Source organism: Choloepus didactylus, chromosome 4 (assembly GCF_015220235.1).
Source record: "Choloepus didactylus isolate mChoDid1 chromosome 4, mChoDid1.pri, whole genome shotgun sequence".
Taxonomy (NCBI): Eukaryota; Metazoa; Chordata; class Mammalia; order Pilosa; family Megalonychidae; genus Choloepus; species Choloepus didactylus.
Window position 1 is genome coordinate 125,074,402 of NC_051310.1, and position 21,790 is coordinate 125,096,191.

At 37.6% G+C, this 21,790-nt stretch overlaps 1 protein-coding gene across 5 annotated transcripts in view; it reads left to right on the plus strand.

Moving 5' to 3' along the window:
* Positions 1-18,628, plus strand: part of RAB27A (RAB27A, member RAS oncogene family) — an 87,437-nt gene extending 68,809 nt beyond the window's left edge. For all 5 annotated transcript variants that reach the window (XM_037833911.1, XM_037833909.1, XM_037833912.1 and 2 more), the window contains 2 exons: positions 2,183-2,306; positions 16,306-18,628. In XM_037833911.1, the coding sequence (XP_037689839.1) occupies positions 2,183-2,306; positions 16,306-16,504 (323 nt within the window). In that variant the 3' untranslated portion in view covers positions 16,505-18,628. The remainder of the gene's footprint in view (positions 1-2,182; positions 2,307-16,305) is intronic.
* The last annotated feature ends 3,162 nt before the right edge of the window (positions 18,629-21,790 follow it).

Sequence of the window (21,790 nt, forward strand, 5' to 3'; positions counted from 1 at the left end):
CAGCCTCTGCAGTGTGGAGAGAGCTACTCACAGAACTTCACTGCAGTTTATCAATCTCTTTCTTCCACTCTTCCCTGGATGGTGTATAGTGTTCTTCTATTTCTGGAGCCCCTGAACAGTTGTTTCATACAGTTCCTGGTTGTTTATTAGCTGCCCTGGGGGACAAACTGAGTCCTGGAGCTCCCTATTCAACCATCTTGGCTTGCTGACCTCTCTGCCTCTACATTTTGATTCCTTTCATTCCCTTTGCCTGGAAAGTGCTCCCCACATCCACCCTCACTTTTTTTTTTTAACTGATTAGAATTCCACTTATTTTTTGATGGAAAAAATGGCCTCCATGAAGCTTTCTGTAATAACCTTAGTTTGATTAGATTTTCCCCCTCCTCTTAACTCCTGTTAAATTTTGCAGTATTTATAGGATCCTTATCACATACTACCTGGCCTTGTGATTATTTTTGTATGTGCCTTTTCTCCTTAGTAAGATTTTAAAAATAACTTGTTAATTTGCATATATATATTCACACTTTTTTGAAAAATTAGGAATAAAGAGAAAGAAAAAGAAAAAAATCACTAATAATCACACCACTGTTAATTGTTTCCACTTTGGGTAATATTTACATACACTTCTAAGTGCTTTAATATGTTAACTTGGTGGCTCTCAAACTTGAGTATGCATCAGAATCACCCAGAGGGCTTGTTAAAACACAGATTGCTGGGCCTCACTTCCAGAGTTTTTTATTCAGTAAATCTGGGGTGGGACATGAGAATTTGCACTTTTTACAAGCTGTCATGTAATGAATGATGCTGATCCTGATCCATGGACCTTACCTGGAGAATCACTAGATTAATTCAGTTAATTCTGACCTAAACCCTATGAAGTGTTACTATCATTGTGGCCATTTAAAGATGGGGAAACCAAGGCACAGAGAGGTTAAATAACTTCCCCAGGGTCACACAGCAATAATTAGCAGAGCCATGATTTAACCCCAGGCACACTGGATTCTGAGTCCAGGCTCATAACCTTGATGCTGGAACATGGAGCCACTCTGGAGGCCAAAAAGTTTTCACAGGAGAGGTAACCATGAAGCAAAGTCTTGAAGGAAGGGTCTGGGAACAGCATGTATTACAGCCTGGAGGAAAGAAAGAACATGGCTTTTCTTGTAAACGGTAGATAGTTTGGTATGGCTGTTATTACCCCAGTTGCCCTTTAAGGGTGAAAGATAGTGTCCTGACATTCTAAGTAGAGTTTGTTAATGCTCAATAAATTCTGGTCAACTTTACTTTCTCTTGATAAAATATAGTGAATGTGACTACATAGTGAGAAATGAAAATGTCAACAATTTTTTCATTAACCAAGATAAAAAAAAGAAATTAGGCCATAAACTTTGGGGTATGTCTTATGGTGAAATTTTGATCTGCTTTAATTTCATTATGGGGTGTGATGAGCAAGAAATAAGACTTTATTTTCCTCCTTTGGGAGATTGAACTATTTATCTTAGTAAACCATTTATTTGATTTAATTACTTTTTTAAAATTATGACTATTTACAAGTAGGCAGGTAAAAATAAATAAAACTTGTGAATAAGAATTATAGCCCTCCTGATTCCTCCTGCTCCTGTTGACAGAATCATATACTATTTATTCTGCGTCTTATCTCATTAATCCTGTAGTTTGTTTGTTTTAAATGATTTGGTTGTGCCTTAAGATACTAGAAAAATGTGAAAAACATTTCAGGTAGAAATTGGTTAGTTCATAGGAAGATAATACTCTTAAAAATGTCATTGCTGCAGAGAGAAGATATGAACAACAGAGCTTTATGGTTGGCGATAAGCACTAGGAAATCCTCCAAGTTTCTTTTCAAATGGTTTTAATTTTTAAAAGAATACAGCCAGGTGTTATGTGTGTGTGCACTTTGCAGGGATTAGCACAGTCTCCTATCACTTTCTGAAATGATTGAGCTAGAATATGTGATTAAGGGGGGGATGTGTATTTGTATTTCTGCCCCATCCATTCAATTTTACAGATTGGGTTATTGATGCTTTGAAAGCACTATTAAATCAGTTCCTTATATCTGTGTATCTATTTACAGTTTTCAAAGCACTTATGCATAGATTCTCCATTGATGGTCATAAACTTACATTATTATTTACCTATAATAAATTTTACCCTCTTATTTTGATAGGCCAGCTACAAATGCATGCATATTGTGAAAACCCAGATATAGTGTTATGTGGAAATAAGAGTGATCTGGAAGACCAAAGGGTAGTAAAAGAAGAGGAAGCCAGAGGACTTGCAGAGAAATATGGGTGAGTATATTTGTGGAGAAATCTAGAGAAACAATTTTCAACATAAACATTACCACATGAAAATGGAAGTGAAAAATTAAAGCAAAAAACTCAGTATATGCCTTGGGCCATATTCAACACCAAATTATCTTTTTTTTCCCCTTATTCTTGCTACGAGATATCCTTGGGTATTTTCTGTTTTTTTTTTTTTTTTTCTTTTTTTTTTCTTGTTTTTTATTTGACTGCAACTTACTTATTTTTTTATTGTGAACTTGAACATGTATACGTAACACTGACAACTTTTAAAGTACAATATCACAAGAAGTTAGAAAGCAAATTCCAAAGAATGTCATGGGTCACAGTTCCACAACTTCAGCCATTTCCATTATTGTAAAATATAACATACATACAGAAAGGTGTCAACAACTTTCGATGTACAGCTCAACAAGCAGTTATATAGGTAATTTCAAAAATTCTTATGGGTTACCGTTCCACAGTCTCAGTCCCTTCCCTATTATGCAATACAAGGTATATACAGAAAAGTGAAGACTTTCAAGGCACAATTAATATTATATGATAGTGCGAGCTTTGTTCAGTACTTCAGCCCCATATTATCTTGCGGCCTGCAGAAAGACAGCTTCAAAGGCAAATGCCTGTGTAAGGTCTTCTTTTCCAAATGCCAACAGGAGACCCCTTGGATGAGGAAGTGTTCTCTATGTTCAGCAAGGATATGTCAAAGCCAGTATGTGCTATTGTAGAGAGCTCCAGCATATAAGAAGGCCTTGTTGGGTAACCCAGGGACTGGCTTTGATACTTGTACACTGGGAGAGGGTTGTAAGGATCCCCTCTGGCTGAGGCTATGTTCTTGTGAAGACTCAGAAAAACACTGGAAGTGTCAGGGGCACCCCTACAAAGGAATACTTTAATTTCTACCTCTAATACAATGAGAACGTGAATGTATATGTAGTAATTACCCTTAATATAAGTGGGAGACAGCAAGTGGAGTTGAGAAGGGAGGTAGGAGAGGAGAGAGAAATGGTGTGGTGTGATACATAGGAGGTTACCCGGCCAGTGGCCTTGGTTGTTAGGCAGAATCCAAGGAGACCAGGGGAGGGCCTGTCCCTTTTCATTTTGTAACCACTGCTTTGCTCCTCCTTGGGCTGATGGCTGTTCAGAAAGCACTCAAGGATAAGGGTTTACCTTGGGAAGGGTGTGGAAGGATTGTTGGCCAGGTGGGGAGAAGCCAGACTCTGGAGGGCTTTGGACACCAGGTTAAAGAGATTGGATAGAGAGTTGGTGAAAGCCTTTGTGCATGGAGGGATGTCATGAATACTTTTTGAGATTAATTTGGGGATTGTGGGTAGTGCGGACTGAAGGAAGGAAAGACTAGAGACAGGGAGATTGCAGTGATCCATGGGCTGGAGTTTTGGAAAAGGAAAAGGAGGGAGAAAATACACAGAAGAGCTAGGATGAACAGAATAAGATTTAAAAATCTTTCTCAATTCTAGTTCACCTGCGGTATTCCGGTCACCTGTACTGGTTTACGCTGGCAAGGATTTGCAATTGGATGTGGAGGTTTTCAAATTAGGGTTGGTTGTTTCCCTGGCTGAAGTTAGAAATACTTGGGGGGCTTTAAAAAATACCCATGTATGGGCCTCATCTCTTCTTCTAACATATGTGGTCTGGGTTGGCGTATCAGGCAAGGGTTAACTGGAGAAGCTTACCTATGTATAAAGGGATTTGTTACAGGGATTTGACCTTACACAACTGTGGGATCTGGTTAGGCTGTCTCTGTAAGGGTGGGTTTTCTTCATATCTAATACTGAAGCTTATAGCCACAGGGAAGTCAGGAAGGGAAGCTGGATATAAAATGATGAGAGAAGGAACAAGCTGGGAGCCAGAGCATGAGCTGGAGCCCGTCAAGATGGTCTGAAATCCTTGTTGGTTCTTGTTGCTTCTGACCTTGATGGTGCAGGTGCCCTGCAGAAGCTGGGGTCCTGCCTCACAGAGCTAAACACACAGCTCCGGCCCAGGAGTTGGAGAAGCTGAAGGAGGATCCAGGGGAAGGTGGAGCAGTTGCAGGTCTGGCCTTATGCCACTGAGATAAACCAACAGATAAGCAACAAGTATGAGAACCACAAAATGGCAGCTGCTTTACTTCCGCCCTCCTGATCTCCCCCATAATCTCTCTTGTGGCCCACCCTAGCCAGAAAGGGAAGTGGGGAAATGCAGTTCAGCCTAGCCAAGCTGATGCATGTGGATCTAATCCCACCACAGGTAGGAGGTCCCAGCTTTGGTATTTTGTTTTCAAAGCTCTCCACAAGATTTTGATGTGCTGTGGTTGAGAACCACTGGCATAGATGATTCTGATGCACAGTTTGAGGCAGCCTGACCTGTGATTCTGATACGCCCTCCTCCTCTCTAGAGAGGCACTGGCTCCTCCTCTCTAGAGAGGCACTGGCGTATTGTAGTGAGAAGGAAAGAGGGAGGGATCTAATACCACAGAGAATGTGAAGTGTTAAAGCTGGGAACTGTGTTGCAAGAGAGTGAAGAGGAAATAAGTGATAAAGCAATAAAACTGTGGGCTTAGACTGTACTTTTGAGAAGTGTGTCGTTAAAGACAAAAAAAAAGGGCAGCTAGGGGAGTGAGCTAGATCAAACAAGTATATTCTCAAGTTTTTGGGGAGAGTCAAGATTGACTCATTCTCCCTTTGGGCTTCTTCAATAGCCTGCCTAGTGTCAGAGATGCCTACATCGCCTTCTGTCATATTGGGAATCAAGGGATGCAGGGACTGACTTTCAGCTGTGCCCAGCCCACAATGTCTGCAGAGTATTTTAGAGGGAGAGGTTCAATCTACAGTTTTTGAGTTGAGTTAAAGTAAGAGAAGAAGGGATTAGCAGATAAGAATAATGGAAACTTGGAGAAGAAAAGCAAGGGGTGGAAACAGGATTCCCTTAATATTTAGGAAGCTAAATTATAGTTCTGTAGGCTGTTTGACAGTTTCAAAGGAAAAATGATTATGTAAGTTGGTTTGTATGCATTTCACAGATTGGAAATATAAAATTCAATGACTATTTCCATAGGAATCTTGTTTCATTCTTAATTGTCACATTTTCATGGGTTGCACATGCACTAAAAGGACTGTGTTGGTCAGTTCTTCTGTGTCTAACAACCAGAAAATAGGGTGTGGTGTATTGTGTATTTTCGTAACATATGCAGGTTGTCTGCTAAATTTGTATTTTTGGTTAATTATTGTGCTGCCTTCAATCCTCAATTCATAAAAATGGATCATTAGTTCAAAAGTAATTTACTGAAATAATACATTTAGACATGAAAATGGTAACATGACAGACTATCATTCAAAAATTCTGTAAACCTAAGTAAAAACAGGTTACAGTGCAAACATGGAACATATCTGTTTGTTCTGGAACAACAAATCTGAAAAGGAAGACTTTGCCCAAACAGGCACAAATAGAAACAATGAATAGGATGCATAATGATAAATATCAGAAAATTGTTGATGAATCTCTTAGGTCATTTCCTAACAAAACACAGAGATCTCTGCCAATTGAGGTTTTCCAGAACAAGTGCAAAATAATGCTTTTCAGTATGTTATATTGAATAATATTTTAAGTAATGCCAGAGAAGAGACCGAAACAGAGACTTGTTCAAACTTGCAATCCTCATGGCCTAAACTAATGCCTTTACATTTTTGCTGAGACACTTGAGAAAAATAGCTTGAGAAAAACATCAGTGATAAATATTTTGGAAGAGAAAGCAGAATATAGCATTAGCAACACTGCTTTCTTAGATGAAACTATTAGAATTACTTATTGCTGGGTCCCAATGCCAGTGTTTCTGATTAGGTAGGTCTGGAGTGGAGCCAAGAAATTTACATTTCTAACTAGTTCTCAGATGCCGCTGCTGGTTCAGGAGGCATTTGAGACCTGCTGGTGTAGATGCTAAGTTACTATAGGCTGTGCATACTAGCAGATCTTTTCCACGATAGTTGTACAAAATCATTTATGCATAGGCTATGAACAGTTGACTTCATGTGCCATTCATGGTTGAGGAAATGTGCTTGATGACTTATCACTGGGAAATCCATGCTAAAGAGAGGAGGAGGTTTTGTTTGTTTGTTTGTTTCTTGCACAGTTAATTATATCAGCTGTGATGTAGACTGGGAAAGGACCTGGGATTGGTGCTGAGGGAACTCCAGCCCCAGGTAAGAGGCAAGAACTTTACTCTGTGAACTCTGTGAGTAAAAATGGTTGTATCTAAAAACGCTCTCCCACACTCTGCTTTATTCACTGAGGGAAGTTAGTGGTTATAACAAGCCTTTTGTTTTTGATTCAAAGTTGAGGGAAATAGAGAAAATTTGAATACAATCAAAGCACAGCAACTGAATGGACATATATCATGGGCTGTGTAAAGAAATAAGCAACAGATTTTAAGAATCTACTTTTTTCCCACTGAAGGCTACCGGCTATTGATGAAGGAGGTGCTCACGAGTCACTGAAGGATGGGCTAAAAAATATTTTTGACATTAACATCAGTATAGACCATTTCTGGGATTTTAAGTGGCTTAGCTGAGTAGAATGCCCAGTAGCTTTTCTAGTCTGAAGTAGACAAAATGTGTATGAATAGCTTGATCTCTAATAGTTTGATTGTTTGCAAGCTTGATGACAGTCCTCCCTTATCTGAGAAATAAATTGATATGTATCATTGAATATGCTTTAAAACCACTCAAATAAGTTGTAACCAAACATTCAAGACTGATTTCCGGAGCCCAATGCAATCCAACATGAGATTTCGATTTCATCTGCTGCAGTCTCCCATGCTGAAACAGTTAACATTCCTGTAGATGCTTGTTCATTTAACATCCAATATTTAACATCCAGTGGAAAGCAATCTTTAGTGAGAAATTTCTCCGTAATTTCTGGATCCACTTATAAAGCTAAATTTCTAGAACCATTTGACAGAAGCCTCAAACACACACTTGTTGTCAATCATGGCAACCTCTGACTAGGACTTAGGATCTTCTCATTTTTTGGAAATAAATAATAGAAAAGAAACCAGCTGGATATGGAACCTGACCAATAGCATGAACAGGATATGGATACCTACGTGAAAATCTGCAAGCAATAAAGCCCCGCTCATAGATTTGTAGCTGTTTATCATGTTCATTCGAATTTTTTTTATTTTAAAATTTTTGATGGGTCTTTTTTAAAAAAACATAGCAAAATTGGTAGTCCACATGTGCTCCAAATGCTCATTAATGGTCATTTACAGACTGATAATACGATTAGCTGCATAGAATTTTTTATACATTTGGCAATACTGCTTACTGGTGATACTACATTATACATTAGCACCACCATGTGGAGAGAGGGAACAAAACCATCTTTCTATAGTTATAAAGAGGACGATTGAGGAGTTTTTTGAATTCTAAGCGAAGATTACTAAATTTTTGTCTACTAAGTCTTAGGAAAAGCAGACCCCCCTTTTTTTTTTAGAGAAGGAAAGGGAAAGGAAACTTTTTTTTTCCGAGAAAGAAAAACTTAGTTTTTTTACTAATGTTTATTGAGTACTTTCTGGGTGCTAGGCTTGTGCTAAGCTCGTTATGTTTTATCTCATTTCCTCCTGACCACGACCCCATGAGCCACTGTTATCCCTTTACAGCCATGGAGGTGCAGGCCTAGAGCTAAAAGGAGGAAGGTAGGTAGTTTGGCTCTAGAACTCAGAATCTTAATGACTATACTTTATTTCTCATTTACCCTCACTCCCTCCTCAGATTTTGAGATATTTATCTATTGCTTTTAAAAATGCATGAAATACTTAATAAAAGTGTTCTGATAAACTAGCCCAAATTCCTTCTAAAAGTGAACATCAGGATGATATGAACCTAAAAATATTTCTAATTCTATCTACTAGATCTCCCATGCCAACTTCCAAATGTTAAATACAAGGCACATTTTTGTCTCTGGGGCATCATTTCCCTAAGGAAGGGAAGCCTCAGTTCAGTCTTCTCTGTGGATATTGTGTAGTTCGCTTTTCCTCTGGCCGCTCAAAGAGCTGGGAGAGGAATGAACTCTACCGTGGCATTCATTTATTCCTGTAGAAACAAAACTGTATTGACCAAAGATTTTAAGGCTGTTAACCTGATTCCTGGTTACATGACTTCGAGGGTCACAAACGACAGGAAAATATACTTTTAATTGAAAGACAGAAGTTTGTTACCTGATTTTGGATTTATATGTCTAAACTATGTCTTATTAATATGGGACATCTTGTAATAAGAGTGACTTAAAAATGAATAATCCAACTGCTATACTCTGAAATCCTGTCAATTAAATATTTAAGCTAATAAACACTAGACAATAGCTCAAAGCTCTGCTAGAGGTCATTCATTTATGCCTCAGTATTAATCAATAAAGTAAGATCCTTTTTCTTCCAGCATTTAGGGAAGATCATTTGGGAAATGAGAGGTTTGATGAGTAGCGAAGGGAGGCAAGTGCTTTGGGGCATGAACTACTTTAGCTAGGACAGATTTGAGTGAGCTATTCCTAATGGAGAGAAGCATGGTACCAGAATTTAGGCCAGTACTGTAGATTTTACAACGAAGCTACATCCTGGATTAAAATGACTTTTGTAGGCTAGTCTGGGAATTAAATGTTATAATGCTGCTCAGGGCTTTGGAGCCATCACTTTCCATGCTCCAGTGACATTGTTTCTATGGAATGATGTGTTCTGAGTTTTAAACAATAAAATTACAAACTTCTGTAACCCATCCCATTTCTGTGTTAGAAATAAGAAACATTCACCAAGTATTTACTATTTGCTAGGTTCTGATCTAAGTGCTTTAAATATTAACTCATTCAATCCTCGCAACCTGATATCCTAATTTTACAAATGAAGCAACTGAGGTGCAGAGGGTAATAGTTTGTCAGGGTTACTTGGTTGATATGAAGTAGAGCTAGTACTGGAACTTAGGCAGCCTGGCTCCAGAGGCTATGGCTCTTAAGCATTGCTCCATACTGTCTATAACTTCCATGTGTATGTGTGTATGAATATCTTTATCTATAAATAGATATATCTATATCTATATATCACCTGTAATATACTAACAGTTTTTTAAGTACTTTCAGTTATTTTGCATCATTTATGCCTCAAAAATGTCCATGAGATAGTTTTTAGGATCTGAGAGGGGAGAAACCTATGGACAGTAGAAATAGTTTAATGGAAACTCAATTGAGGAATTCAATGATGCTAAATATATTAGAATTGGAAAAGATATTTATAATTGACTTTGAGGGTATTCTTTTAGTTAGATGTGCATTACTATGTCTTAGTATTTACAGGAAACTTTACTGCTCAATCAAGTTTTTTATAAAACCAATTTCAGCCCATTTTTCTTGGGGGTGATTTTTTTTTCATTTGCATTGCCATGAAGTAATGTATTTCTATCTGGTGATAGAATGACAAGCATTATCCTTAAGTATAAGAAATGTTCTGTAGACACTAAACAATTCTTCATGGATTTAAGTGAGAAAGATTGTGATTATGAAAATGCAAATATTTAAAATTTTGGGGAATTTGCAATCCAAAATTCAGTTCCTATAACAATGACAACATCATAAACTGCCTTCAGGACTTAACTCAATAACTGATACATCCTAGATAGTTGATGATTAAATTTGGAATCCAACCGAAAAAGATGCCCCCTTGACACTTGGTAATCATATATTGTATGTGACCAGAGGAGAAAAAGGTGCATTATCTTCATTTTGTGGATAGATAACATGGACAGATAAAGTGAAGGTTGATAGTAACTAAAGAGGTAGGTAGGCAGGAGGTTTAAAAACTGCTGTGACCATGAAATTTGCTTACAGACCCTTCTCTCATTAAGATCTCTTAGAGTCAACATATGAAAGGGTAACAGAACACTGACATGGTAGAATCAGTGGAGCAACAGGGTACTGCAGAACTCACGGATGGATAGATAATTGCCCAAATGGAGCAAAAGTTCCTAAACCAGTTTTTAATAGCTGCACTAAAATAGGAAAGAATTGTGAAGGTTCAGTTGCAAGGTATGTCAGCTCCTATAGAACTGTTCAGATAATAATACAGCATCATGAGGAATTATAATGGAGAAATAGCCTTACATCCCTACATATACTGTATCCCCTAAATGTGCTTTTTGGGACATTAGAAGCTGAGTAGTTCTCAAACGGTCTTTGGAAGTACTAAGAAGTTTTAAAAATAATCTGTAAAAGCTTTCATGTACAAGCTGCTGCTAGCCAAGAAATAATGAGTGACAGAAATTGCAATCAGACTCATTGATGTAAAGTGTTAATGTGCTATGAGAACACAGGAAAACAAAGAATTTCTTCAAGAAACATAGTAGTGGGTGATTTTAAAGCGCCTAAAAATATAAGGAATGCTTATTTCAATTGCAGAACTCTGTGAAGTGCTAAAACAACTTTCTTTTGCAGTTTTTATATCTAAGAGCATTTTGGTCAGCTTCCTTACAAAATGGTAGAAATAAAATAAACAATTTGAGGAAATATTTTCTTGCTACTTTTCATGGTTTTATTAAGAAGTAGGAAGAATTTGGAAGGTGATTAATCCTGCTGCAAAGAGTAACCAATATGTATAAAGGGTGAACATTACAAGAAGACTGATTTCACAAGAACATGTGAAAAAGCTGCCTTATGGTTTTGAAGCAGTTTACGCGTTCCGGTTTGCTAATCTGCCACTATACAAAATAACAGAAATGGATTAATTTTTATAAAGGGGATTTATTAGGTTACACATTTATAGTTCTAAGGCCATAAAAGAGTCCAAACTAAGGCATCAGCGAGAGGATACCTTCACTAAAGAATGGCTGATGGCATCTGTCAGCTGGGAAGGCATGTGGCTGGCGTCTGCTGGTCCTTTGCTCCTGGGCTGTGTTTCAAAATGGCTTTCTCAAATGTTTCTGGCCTTCTGTCTCTCTTAGGTTCTCTTAGCTCTCTCTTGGTTCTCCTGGGCGTTTCTCTCTCTGAGCATCTGGGGGTCCACTCTTAGCTTCTCCCAGGCAAGCTTTGGGCTTCATCTCTTAGCTTAGTATCTCCATATGTCCTTCTGTCTGCATTTCCAAGCATCTCAAGTGTCAGCAAGCATCTGGGTCTTGCACTCTCTTAAGTACACCAGTGAACTAATCAAGACCCACCCTGAATGGGTGGGGTCCACACCTCCATGGAAATAGTTTAATCAACGTTCTGCCCTACAGTTGGGTGAGTCACATCTCCATGGAAACACTCAATCAAATGTTTCCACGCAACAGGATTGGGTTAAAAGATCTTGGCTCTTCTGGGGTCCATACAGTTTCAAACTGGCATAACACTGGTACTTGTGTTTGCGCTGATAACAAAACAAACACATACTTAAGACTGATGTTCATAAGGAACATTTAGATGTTGTAGAATTCAGAATGCTTTCAAGTGTGTGGTCTGAGAATATAACCTGTAGTTGACAGGTGGCAAAGCCTTTGCTGAACAGAGCCAGTGACCTCTGATTTCTCTCCAGAGCCATTTTTTTTTTTCTTTTCTGTGCAGTAAATAAGAGCTTTATCTATTTTGGAAATCTTCGTACAAAATACATCCCTAAGTTTGGAACCAGTAAATCTGTAAGCTGTGATTACACTAGAGTCGTATAGCTGTGAATTCAAATACTAGCTCTAATACTTTCTAGCACGTGAAATTGGGCAAGTTACTTCATCTTCTTGAGCCTCAATTTAATCATTTGGGAATGGGAAGAGTTATACCTGTTTAGTGGGATCACAGAATATTGAGCAGCTCAAGAAATAATAATTTTTTTTTCATTTTTTATTAATAATATTACAAATCAGCTTGTTTCAATCCAGGCAAACCTGATCAATGCAAAGAACATATAAAAGAAATCCCTGAAGCAAAAAAGAAAAATCAAACCAAAAAAACATGACAGTACTGATAGTCTAGGAAATTCATTTAATATTTTTATGTTGCAAAAGTTGAATTCAGTGGAATTTTTTTCATTTAGTTATTAGTTTTGGAAATCAGTATTCTAGTAGCTAAAACATTTAGAGGACATTTCCTATTATGTTTAACAGGGGTTTGTAGGGTATATGAGTACTTACATGAGCAAATAGAAAGGGCCAGTTTAATTTTCTCTCAGTGCCCTTGGTCAGATCATTCCACTTTTCTGGACCTTCCTCCCTGTGCCAGTTTGAATGTATTGTGTCCCCCAAACGCCATTATCTTTGATGTAATCTTGTGTGGGCAGATGTTATCAGTTTTGATTAGATTTCTTTGAGTGTCTCTTTGGAGAGGTGCCCCACCCAGCTGTGGGTGATTACTCTGATTGGATATTTCCGTGGAGGCGTGGCCCCACCCATTTGCGGTGGGGCTTGATCAGTGGAGCCATATAAATGAGCTGACAAGCAGAAGGAACTCAGTGCAGCTGTGAATGACATTTTGAAGAGGAGCTACAGCTAAGAGGGACACTTTGAAGAATGCACAGGAACTGAGAGAGGAGCTGCAGATGATGGGACAGTTTAAAGACAGCCGTTGAAAGCAGACTTTTGCTCCGGAGAAGCTGTGAGAGGAAAAATGCCCTAAGGACAACTAAGAGTGACATTTTTGAGGAACTGCAGCCTAGAGAGGAATGTCCTGGGAGAAAGCCATTTTGAAACCAGAACATTGGAGAAGATGCCAGCCACGTGCCTTCCCAGCCAACAGAGGTTTTCCGGACACCATTGGCCATCCTCCAGTGAAGGTACCTGATTGCTGATGTGTTACCTTGGACACTTTATGGCCTTAAGACTGTAACTGTATAACCAAATAAACCCCCTTTATAAAAGCCAATCCATCCCTGGTGTTTTGCATTCTGGCAGCATTAGCAAACTAGAACACTCCCCAAAGGGCTGTTTAAAGAAATTCTTCTTTACTTACACAGTCAAAGCCTCCTTTATATTCCTCCCTGATCCTGTTCTCACAGAGGGCACCACTATGTTTACTTCCTGTAACAGTTGTTGTTAGTTGCCTGGACAACATCCATCCCCATCTCCTTCCTTTTTTTACAGTCTTCCAATTTTCTTTAAGCATCCACTCTGCTTCAAGAAGATTTGCTATTCAGGGGAGGAAGATGCCAATCCCAGCCCCAGTCCTGGCCAAGTTTGGTGGTACCATTCCTCTTGCCGGTGATTAGTTTAAATATGGGCTTGTGACAGAACATTGACCAATGAGACAGGAAGGGTCTCCTAGAAATTTCCTCTCTCCTGGGAGAGATAAAAACAGGAAGAAAGAGTTGTTTCTTCTTCTGAACTTGGTGTGTTGGGAAGTGCTGCCTGGGATGTCGTAGCCAGTTATGTTCATGAAGAGAGCTAATATGAGGGCAAAGCTGGCACTCCAGTTGGCAGAGCAGAAAGATGGTATGAATCTGAGTTCCTTTGACTATATTGTTGAGCAAGTGAATCAAACAACACTGGAACCTTCCTACTTTTGGATTTGTTATGCAAGATAAATTCTCACTTGTGCTGTAAGCCATTTTGAGTCAGAATTTTCTGTTGCTTGCAGGCAAAAGCATTCTAAATTATTTACTTCTAATCCAGGAATTTATACTTCTACTACATATGTATGTTTCCATAGAGAATATGTAATTATTTTATGTGTTCTTTATTTTACCTAAGTGATCCCATATCATGCAGCCTGTTTTTTTAAGTACATTTAATTTTTGAGATTTTTGCTATGGTGATAAATCTTAAGCTTTCCATTGTATGAATATACCACTATTTACTTCTCTACTTGCTTTTTGAAGGACATTTAGCCTAAGTTTTTCAATATTACAAACAGTGCTACAGTAAATACATCTGTTTGAGTAATTCCACATGCATTTGAACGAGAGTTTCTCCAGGACTGCATTGTCCAATACAATAGCCACTTGCCATGTGTGGCTACTTAAATTTAAATTAATTAAAATGAACTCAATCAAAAATTAAGTTCCTCAGAGATTTAGCCATATGTGGCCAGTGGCTACTGTATTGGACAGTGTAGATGTAAAACTTTTCTGTCATCACAGAACATTCTATTGGACAGCACTGCTCTAGGACATTGCTTCTCAACAGTTTTCACATCCTGGCACACATAGAAAATGTAATAATTGTCAGCTACTGGGATAAATGGACAAGACTGCTCAAGGTTGGAGGAGACCAGCTCAGGGTCTGTGACTGCCCTATTCTCTACTGAGCTGCCCAAAGGTTGAGGGATCAAGAATATTTCAGGTGTATCTGTAACCTTTTCAGTGCACATCAGCATATGTGGCTCTGCTGTTAGACCGTATACTGCAGCTGTGTTGCTGGGTCATAGTGCATGCACATTTTCAACTTTACCAGATATTGCCACACTGCTTTCCAAAGTAGTTGTACCTGTTTGTACTTACCCCAGCAGTAAAGGCAAGTTTCTCTTTTTCTACATCCTTGGCAACACTTAGTACTGTAAGATTTTTATATTTTTGCTAATCTAATGGGTATGAATAGATATCCCAGTATTGTAATTTGCATATCTTGATTTTTTGGTGAAGTCAGACATTTTTTCATAAACATCGTTCATTATTTTGAGATTTTCCTGTTCATATCCTTTGTCTGTTTTCCTATTATCTTGTTTGCCTTTTTCCTTATTTGTAGAAGTCCTTTATATTTTATGGATATCAATAATTTCTCAGTTGTATGCAACATAACCATTTCTTTTGGTCTGTAGCTCATTTCTTAACTTTATGATATATATTGTGGCACTGTTCTAGTTTGCTAATGCTGCCAGAATGCAAAACACCAGAGCTGGATTGGCTTTCATAAAAGGGGGTTTACTTGGTTACACAGTTACAGTCTTAAGGCCATACAGTGTCCAAGGTAACACATCAGCAATCGGGTACCTTCACTGGAGGATGGCCAGTGGTGTCCGGAAAACCTCTGTTAGCTGGGAAGGCACGTGGCTGGCATCTGCTCCAAAGTTCTGGTTTCAAAATGGCTTTCTCCCAGGACGTTCCTCTTTAGGCTGCAGTTCCTCAAAAATGTCAGTCTTAGTTGCACTTGGGATATTTGTCCTCTCTCAGCTTCTCCGGAGCAAGAGTCTGCTTTCAATGCCCGTCTTCAAACTGTCTCTCACCTGCAGCTCCTGTGCTTTCTTCAAAGTGTCCCTCTTGGCTGTGGCTCCTCTTCAAAACATCACTCACAGCTGCACTGAGTTCCTTCTGTTATGTCAGCTCATTTATATGGCTCCACTGATCAACTTAGACCCACCCCGAATGGGCGGAGCAACACCTCCATGGAAATTATCCAAACAGAGTCATCACCCACAGCTGGGTGGGGCGCATCTCCAAAGAAACACTCAAAGAAATCTAATCAAAACTGATAACGTCTGCCCATACAAGATTACATCAAAGATAATGATGTTTGGGGGACACAATACATTCAAACTGGCACAGGCACCAAAATTTGAAATATTAATATCATCCAGCCTGTCAAAATTTTCCTCTGTGGTTGGAAATTTTGCACCTGTTTTAAGAAATCTGTCTTTACCACGAGTCATAAAGATAGTCTCCTGTATTTTCTTTCTAAAAGTTGTCAACTTTTGCTTTTCATGTAGAGGCATTTAAACAGTTTGTAGACCAAGGATCAAGTTTTATATTCTTCAACTGAAGACATTTTAATTCTATGAATGTTAGTAAAATACATATTGCATGAATCTTCATTTGCCCATAGTTTCATGCTCCCCTGTAAAAAAAAAAGAATCTAAAATTTCTGAAGTTTTATATCTCCATTAGGAGTGCACTATGAATTGTTTTATTTTATGGCCTTTTTAACTTTTTAACATACCCTGTGGTGGGAAAGTGTTTTTATCATCTGGTATATTTGTATTCTACTTATTTTCTAAGTTGAATTACCAAGGGCAGAGGTCACTGTCCTTTCTGCCACGCTGTTACTGAGTTGTCTCTGTCTTCCAGAATCCCATACTTTGAAACTAGTGCAGCCAATGGGACAAACATAAGCCAGGCAATCGAGATGCTCCTGGACCTGATAATGAAGCGAATGGAACGGTGTGTGGATAAGTCCTGGATTCCTGAAGGAGTGGTGCGATCCAATGGTCACACCTCTACAGATCAGTTAAGTGAAGAAAAGGAGAGGGGGATATGTAGCTGTTAAATAGTCAGGTGAACTACACAGCAATTCAAATGGCCTGTGTCTGTAATCTTCTCTATGGTTGACACATAGCACAGTGAAATGAGAATAGGCACTGTGTATGAACTGCTTCTCACTATTCCTACTAGACCTATCAAAAAAGCATCCCCTTTTAAAATTAATTTCTTGCAGCTTTGTAAATATTTCTTTACAATTCAGCCAGAGAGTTAAGAGAAATATTTCACAGAGCCAAGAGTGCCTTATGAAACCTTTGCCCATGGCAGACAATCATACACTGCCAAAGAGTGCATTTGTTATATAGAATGACTGAGGATACTGTCACCTGCCTTACTGCAGATAGGCCCAGAGTCTCAGATTCAAGGTCTCTTAGATGCAATTGTAAAACCATCACAGTCTTGAATGCAAATTTTGAAAAAAACTATTTGTACCATAGGTCATGTCTAAAATGCCGTTTAAACCACTTGAATGTTAAACAAGAATATACATGCACATCAGTTCACTGTTTTTGAGTATTGATTTTATGTCAGCATTACCTTTAAGTGAGTATGGAGCAAATTATGGCTGAATCTTATAAACCAGGATAAACTGGATTAACCAGTTGTATACTCACTGTAATTTTTTGTTGGTGGGAAAGGGATTGGGGAAAGGGGCAGGGGTGTCTTAATGTATGAGCAACTGAAGTGGGGCTTCTAGCTCCCTATTATATTCCCATTACTCTGAAGGACTGATTGAAGGCTCAGGGGAAGTAGATTTTATGGCTTCAGTTCACCATGGTCCATACATTTATACTTGGCCTATGGGCTGGCCACATCTGAACCTAGCTGGTGCTTATGCTGAAGTTATTTGTGATAAGCAACAATTAAGCTTCTTATTCTTTGTATTTATAATGTTAGTCTGGTTGCCTTACACTGCAGTTTCAATTAGTTTGTAAACTATTTCTGTCTTCACCACCAGGCTCTGTATTGTTGATACTTAAAATTTGTTTTGTTTTTACATTGGTGGAATTGAAGGAATTAGTTTTTATTTACATAAAATGTCTGTTTGCTAATTAGTGGAAAACAGATATTTGTATTTAATTTTGTAGTCACATTTGTACTCTAGTTTAAGAAAAATTAAGTGTTTTACAGCCCATATTTTTGCTTGAGATCATGGGCCTTTACTGTACATGCTGGGTCTTGCCAAGGTCATGTAATTCTGCTGCTGCATTGCCAAAGTGTCTTCATAGCAAATTAAAGATGGTTTAGAAATATGCTTTATGGCAGTTGTTTATAAAGTTCAAAGGTATTTCATTTAGAGGAATATTCTTATTTATTAAAGTGGCTTAAATAAAGTAGATTAAAATTTCCAGAGAGCTTAATAGCTATTTAGGAAGAACTATCACTTGTTATAATTTAAATAAAAATAATGTATTTTGTGGTGGTAAATATGTGGCAGAACTGTAATGAGAAAAATACAAGTATGATGGAAAATAGTATATTTACATGATAACTTTCTAATGGCTTTTTACTGAGCATCTATCAGGTTTTTTGCCACTGCCCTCCCACCAACCCATAACAAATCTTAACTGTGGTTACTGAGAGTTTAAGTACTTCTATCCTTGAAATGGGGGCTTCTTTGAAATACTAAAGAAGTCACTGAGTACTATACATTTGAATTGTATATTCTAATAAGGAAAAGATTCAGACTTTTCAAGGTCAGGATCATAATCACACATCAGTGCCTTCTACGGATACCGTAAGACTTCAGTGGAGTAAATAATAACTTGACAGCTATATATCAGGACACATTTTATATGGTCTATTTGTGTAGTTAAAAAATAAGACAGTATTCACATGTCTTGGTTTTCATGAACAAAAAGGGTAATTAGCTACAGATTCCATTGACCTTAAACATATCATACATTTGGATGTATACACAATAGAGGACACACACGAAAACTCCTTTTAGTTATTGAAACAAATAGCCTGTATTCTCTTTGGAAATCGTTTACTTAAATTTGATATTGAAATACCATATTTTTGTGATTCAATGTATTTTCCTATTTGCAAGTCTGTGTAAAAGTGACATGTATTTTCAGTGAACCTTGTGCCAATTTAGCTTATAATAAAAAGTGGTCTAGTCTGTCAAGTTTGTGTGTGAATGTGACTTCATTTCTCATCATAATAAAGTTTCAAACCAGAGGTCATATTGCTCCTTAGGAAAGAAAATGTAAATTGCATTGACTGCTGAGTGAGAGGCCTGCTAAGACAACACATTCTGGGGAAGTTATTGATTATCATCATTTATTGAGCATTTACAGTGCAGGAAGTGTTGTACTAGGCAATCTTAGATGAACAAACTAAGGATGATAAGGGCCTGAACTAAGATTTGGGCTGGTAAGCCTTCAATCTTGAGGCTTGCCCTCATGAAACTTATTTCTGTAACGGTGGAGCTAAGCCTACTTATAATTATGCCTAAGTGTCACCCACAGAGAACCTCTTTTGTTGCACAGATGTGGCCTCTCTCTCTAAGCCAAACACTGCAAATAAACTCACTCCCCTCTCTGCTATGTGGGACATGACTCCCAGGGGTATAAATCTCCCTGGCAGTGTGGGACATGACATTGAATGAAAAAAATATTTTGGGAATACTGGGAAAAAATACCCAGTAATTGTACTACTTTAAAAATCTTTCATCAATTGTAAAAAATGTAACTACTGTTAAAACAATTAGAATTACAAAAAAAGTGCTATCATCAACTGTAACAAATTTTCCTCACCAATGCAAGTGTTGGTGGTAGGGAGGTGGGGAGGTGTATGGGAATCCTGTATTTTGTGCATGATTGTTCTGTAAACCCACAACTTCTCTAATAAAAAAATTAAAAAAAAAATAAGATTGGGGCTGGGACTTGAAGGAATGAATGCAGGAGACATTGGGAAGTGTGTTTTCATTGGTTGAATAAGAAAGGAATATATGGGGAGATGGCATTTCTGACTTTATTTCCTACCTCTTTCCACCACATTTCAGTTCAATCTGTTGTATGTCAAATACATGTTTCTCTCCCCTTTCTCCTGTATTCCATTATAACCATTGGAAAGAAAAAAATTCTGAAGACTACTCATTCAACTGAAAGAGAGGCACTGAGTATATTCCTAGGTTGAAAAGAACAAAGACCCAGATGAAGTTTAAAGGTATGGGATTAAAAACACAGATAAGGCATGTGGCCTCTGACATTGGAAGTAAGAAGGGAAAGCTGGTGCTTATGGAGGTGGGAAGAACAACCAATTTCTGGCTGAAGCAGCAGTATAAAACTGCTGGGAAGGAAGCGGGAATGTGTAAAGCGCTTGGGAAGAAGATTGATGAGCCCTGTGTATAATTTTTGAGCAGGGTAAGAGCAGGAGAAGATTAAAGGAGAGTAACAATTTTCAATTGTTGGGCAGATGTTTATTACTAAAATTTCTGATACGTACCTCCATTATTCAAGATTTTTATGGAATTACTAGTCAAGTGATAAGAAAAATAAATTAGGTATAAGTATCAGAAAAAAGGAAAAACTTTACATGTATTTGCAGATTATAACTAAAATTAATTCTAACATTAAAATGAGAAAATAAACTTTGAAGAGTACCCAGGGAACACTGAATAAGAAATGACAACGTTAAATCTAGGATTTCGGACATACACTGTACAAAGATATAAGTGGTAACAAGTACCAAAAAAATGGTGGGGGGATAGAGGGTTATAGGAAAAGTATATGTGCATGCTATTGAAGTTAAGTTGGTATCAAATATGATTGTTATATACTTAGGATGTTAAATTTTAACCCCATGGTAACCATAAGGAAAATAGATGAAAAATATATCCAGATAGAAGTGAGAAGGCATTTAATATAGTACAACACATACATATAAAATATAAAAATAGGCTTTAACAGAAGAGAGGAACAAAAACAGTATATGATTTACAAAGACTAAATAACAAAATGGCAGAAAAAAGTCCTGTATTATCAGTAGTAACTTTAAATGTAAATGGATTAAGCTCTCCAGTCAAAAGGCAGAGATTGAGAGAATGGATTAAAAAGCATGACCTAAGTATATATTGTCTGCAGGAGACTCGCCTTAAAGTAAAAAAAAATAAGTAGGTTGAGGATGAAAAGGATGGAAAAAAATATACTAGGCAAGTAGTAACCAAAAGAGAGTTGGGTGGCTATACTAATATCAGATAAAATAGAGTTTAATTTAAACAGTTATGAGGAACAAAGATGGTCATTATACTCTGATAAAGAGGACAATTCAACAAGATGTAACAATTATATATGCACATAACAGTAGAGTCCCAAAATATATGAAACAAATACCAATTTGAAGGGAGAAATTGATGATTCTACATTAAAAATAGGAGACTAACACACAACTCTCAATAATGGATAGAACATCTAATCAGAATATCAATAAGGAAATACAGGACAAGAAAGATGCAGTAAACCTAGACCTAACATATATAGGTCATGCTTGAGGGCATATATGAAAAGTCCACAGCTAACGTCCTACTTAATGTTAGGATGAAAGCTTTCCCTAAGAGATCAAGAATAAGACAAGAATTGCCACTGTCACCACTGTTACTCAACACTGTACTGGAAGCTCTTGCTAGAGCAATTAAGCAAGAAAAAGAAATAAAAGGCATCCAAACTGGAATGCAGATGATATGATCCTACATACGGAAAACCCTGAAAAAGCCACATCAATGCTCCTAGAGATAATAAATGAATTTAGCAAAGTGGTGGGGTATAACATCAACACCCAAAATCAGTAGTATTTTTAGACAGAAGCAATGAACAATCAGAAGAAGAAATCAAGAAAAAAAAATCCATTCACAATAGCAACTAAAAGATTCAAATATCTAGGATTAAATCTAACCAAGGATGTAAAGGACTTGTACCAGAAAACCACAAAACATTGCTAAAAGAAATTAAAGACCTAAATAAATGAAGACCGTTCCATGTTCAAGGATTGGAAAGCTAAATATTGTAAAGATGTCAATACTACCCAAAGCAATTTTTAGATTCAATACAATCCCAATCAAAATTCCAACAACATTCTTTGCAGAAATGAAAAAGCCAATCATCAAATTTACATGGAAGGATAAGGGGCCCCAAATAGCTAAAGCCATCTTGAAAAAGAAGAATGAAGTTGGAGAACTCATACTTTCCAATCTTAAAACTTATTACAAATCCACAGTAATTACAAGAGCATGATGTTGGCACAAGGACAGACATAAACCAATGGAATTGAATTGAGAGCTCAGAAATCA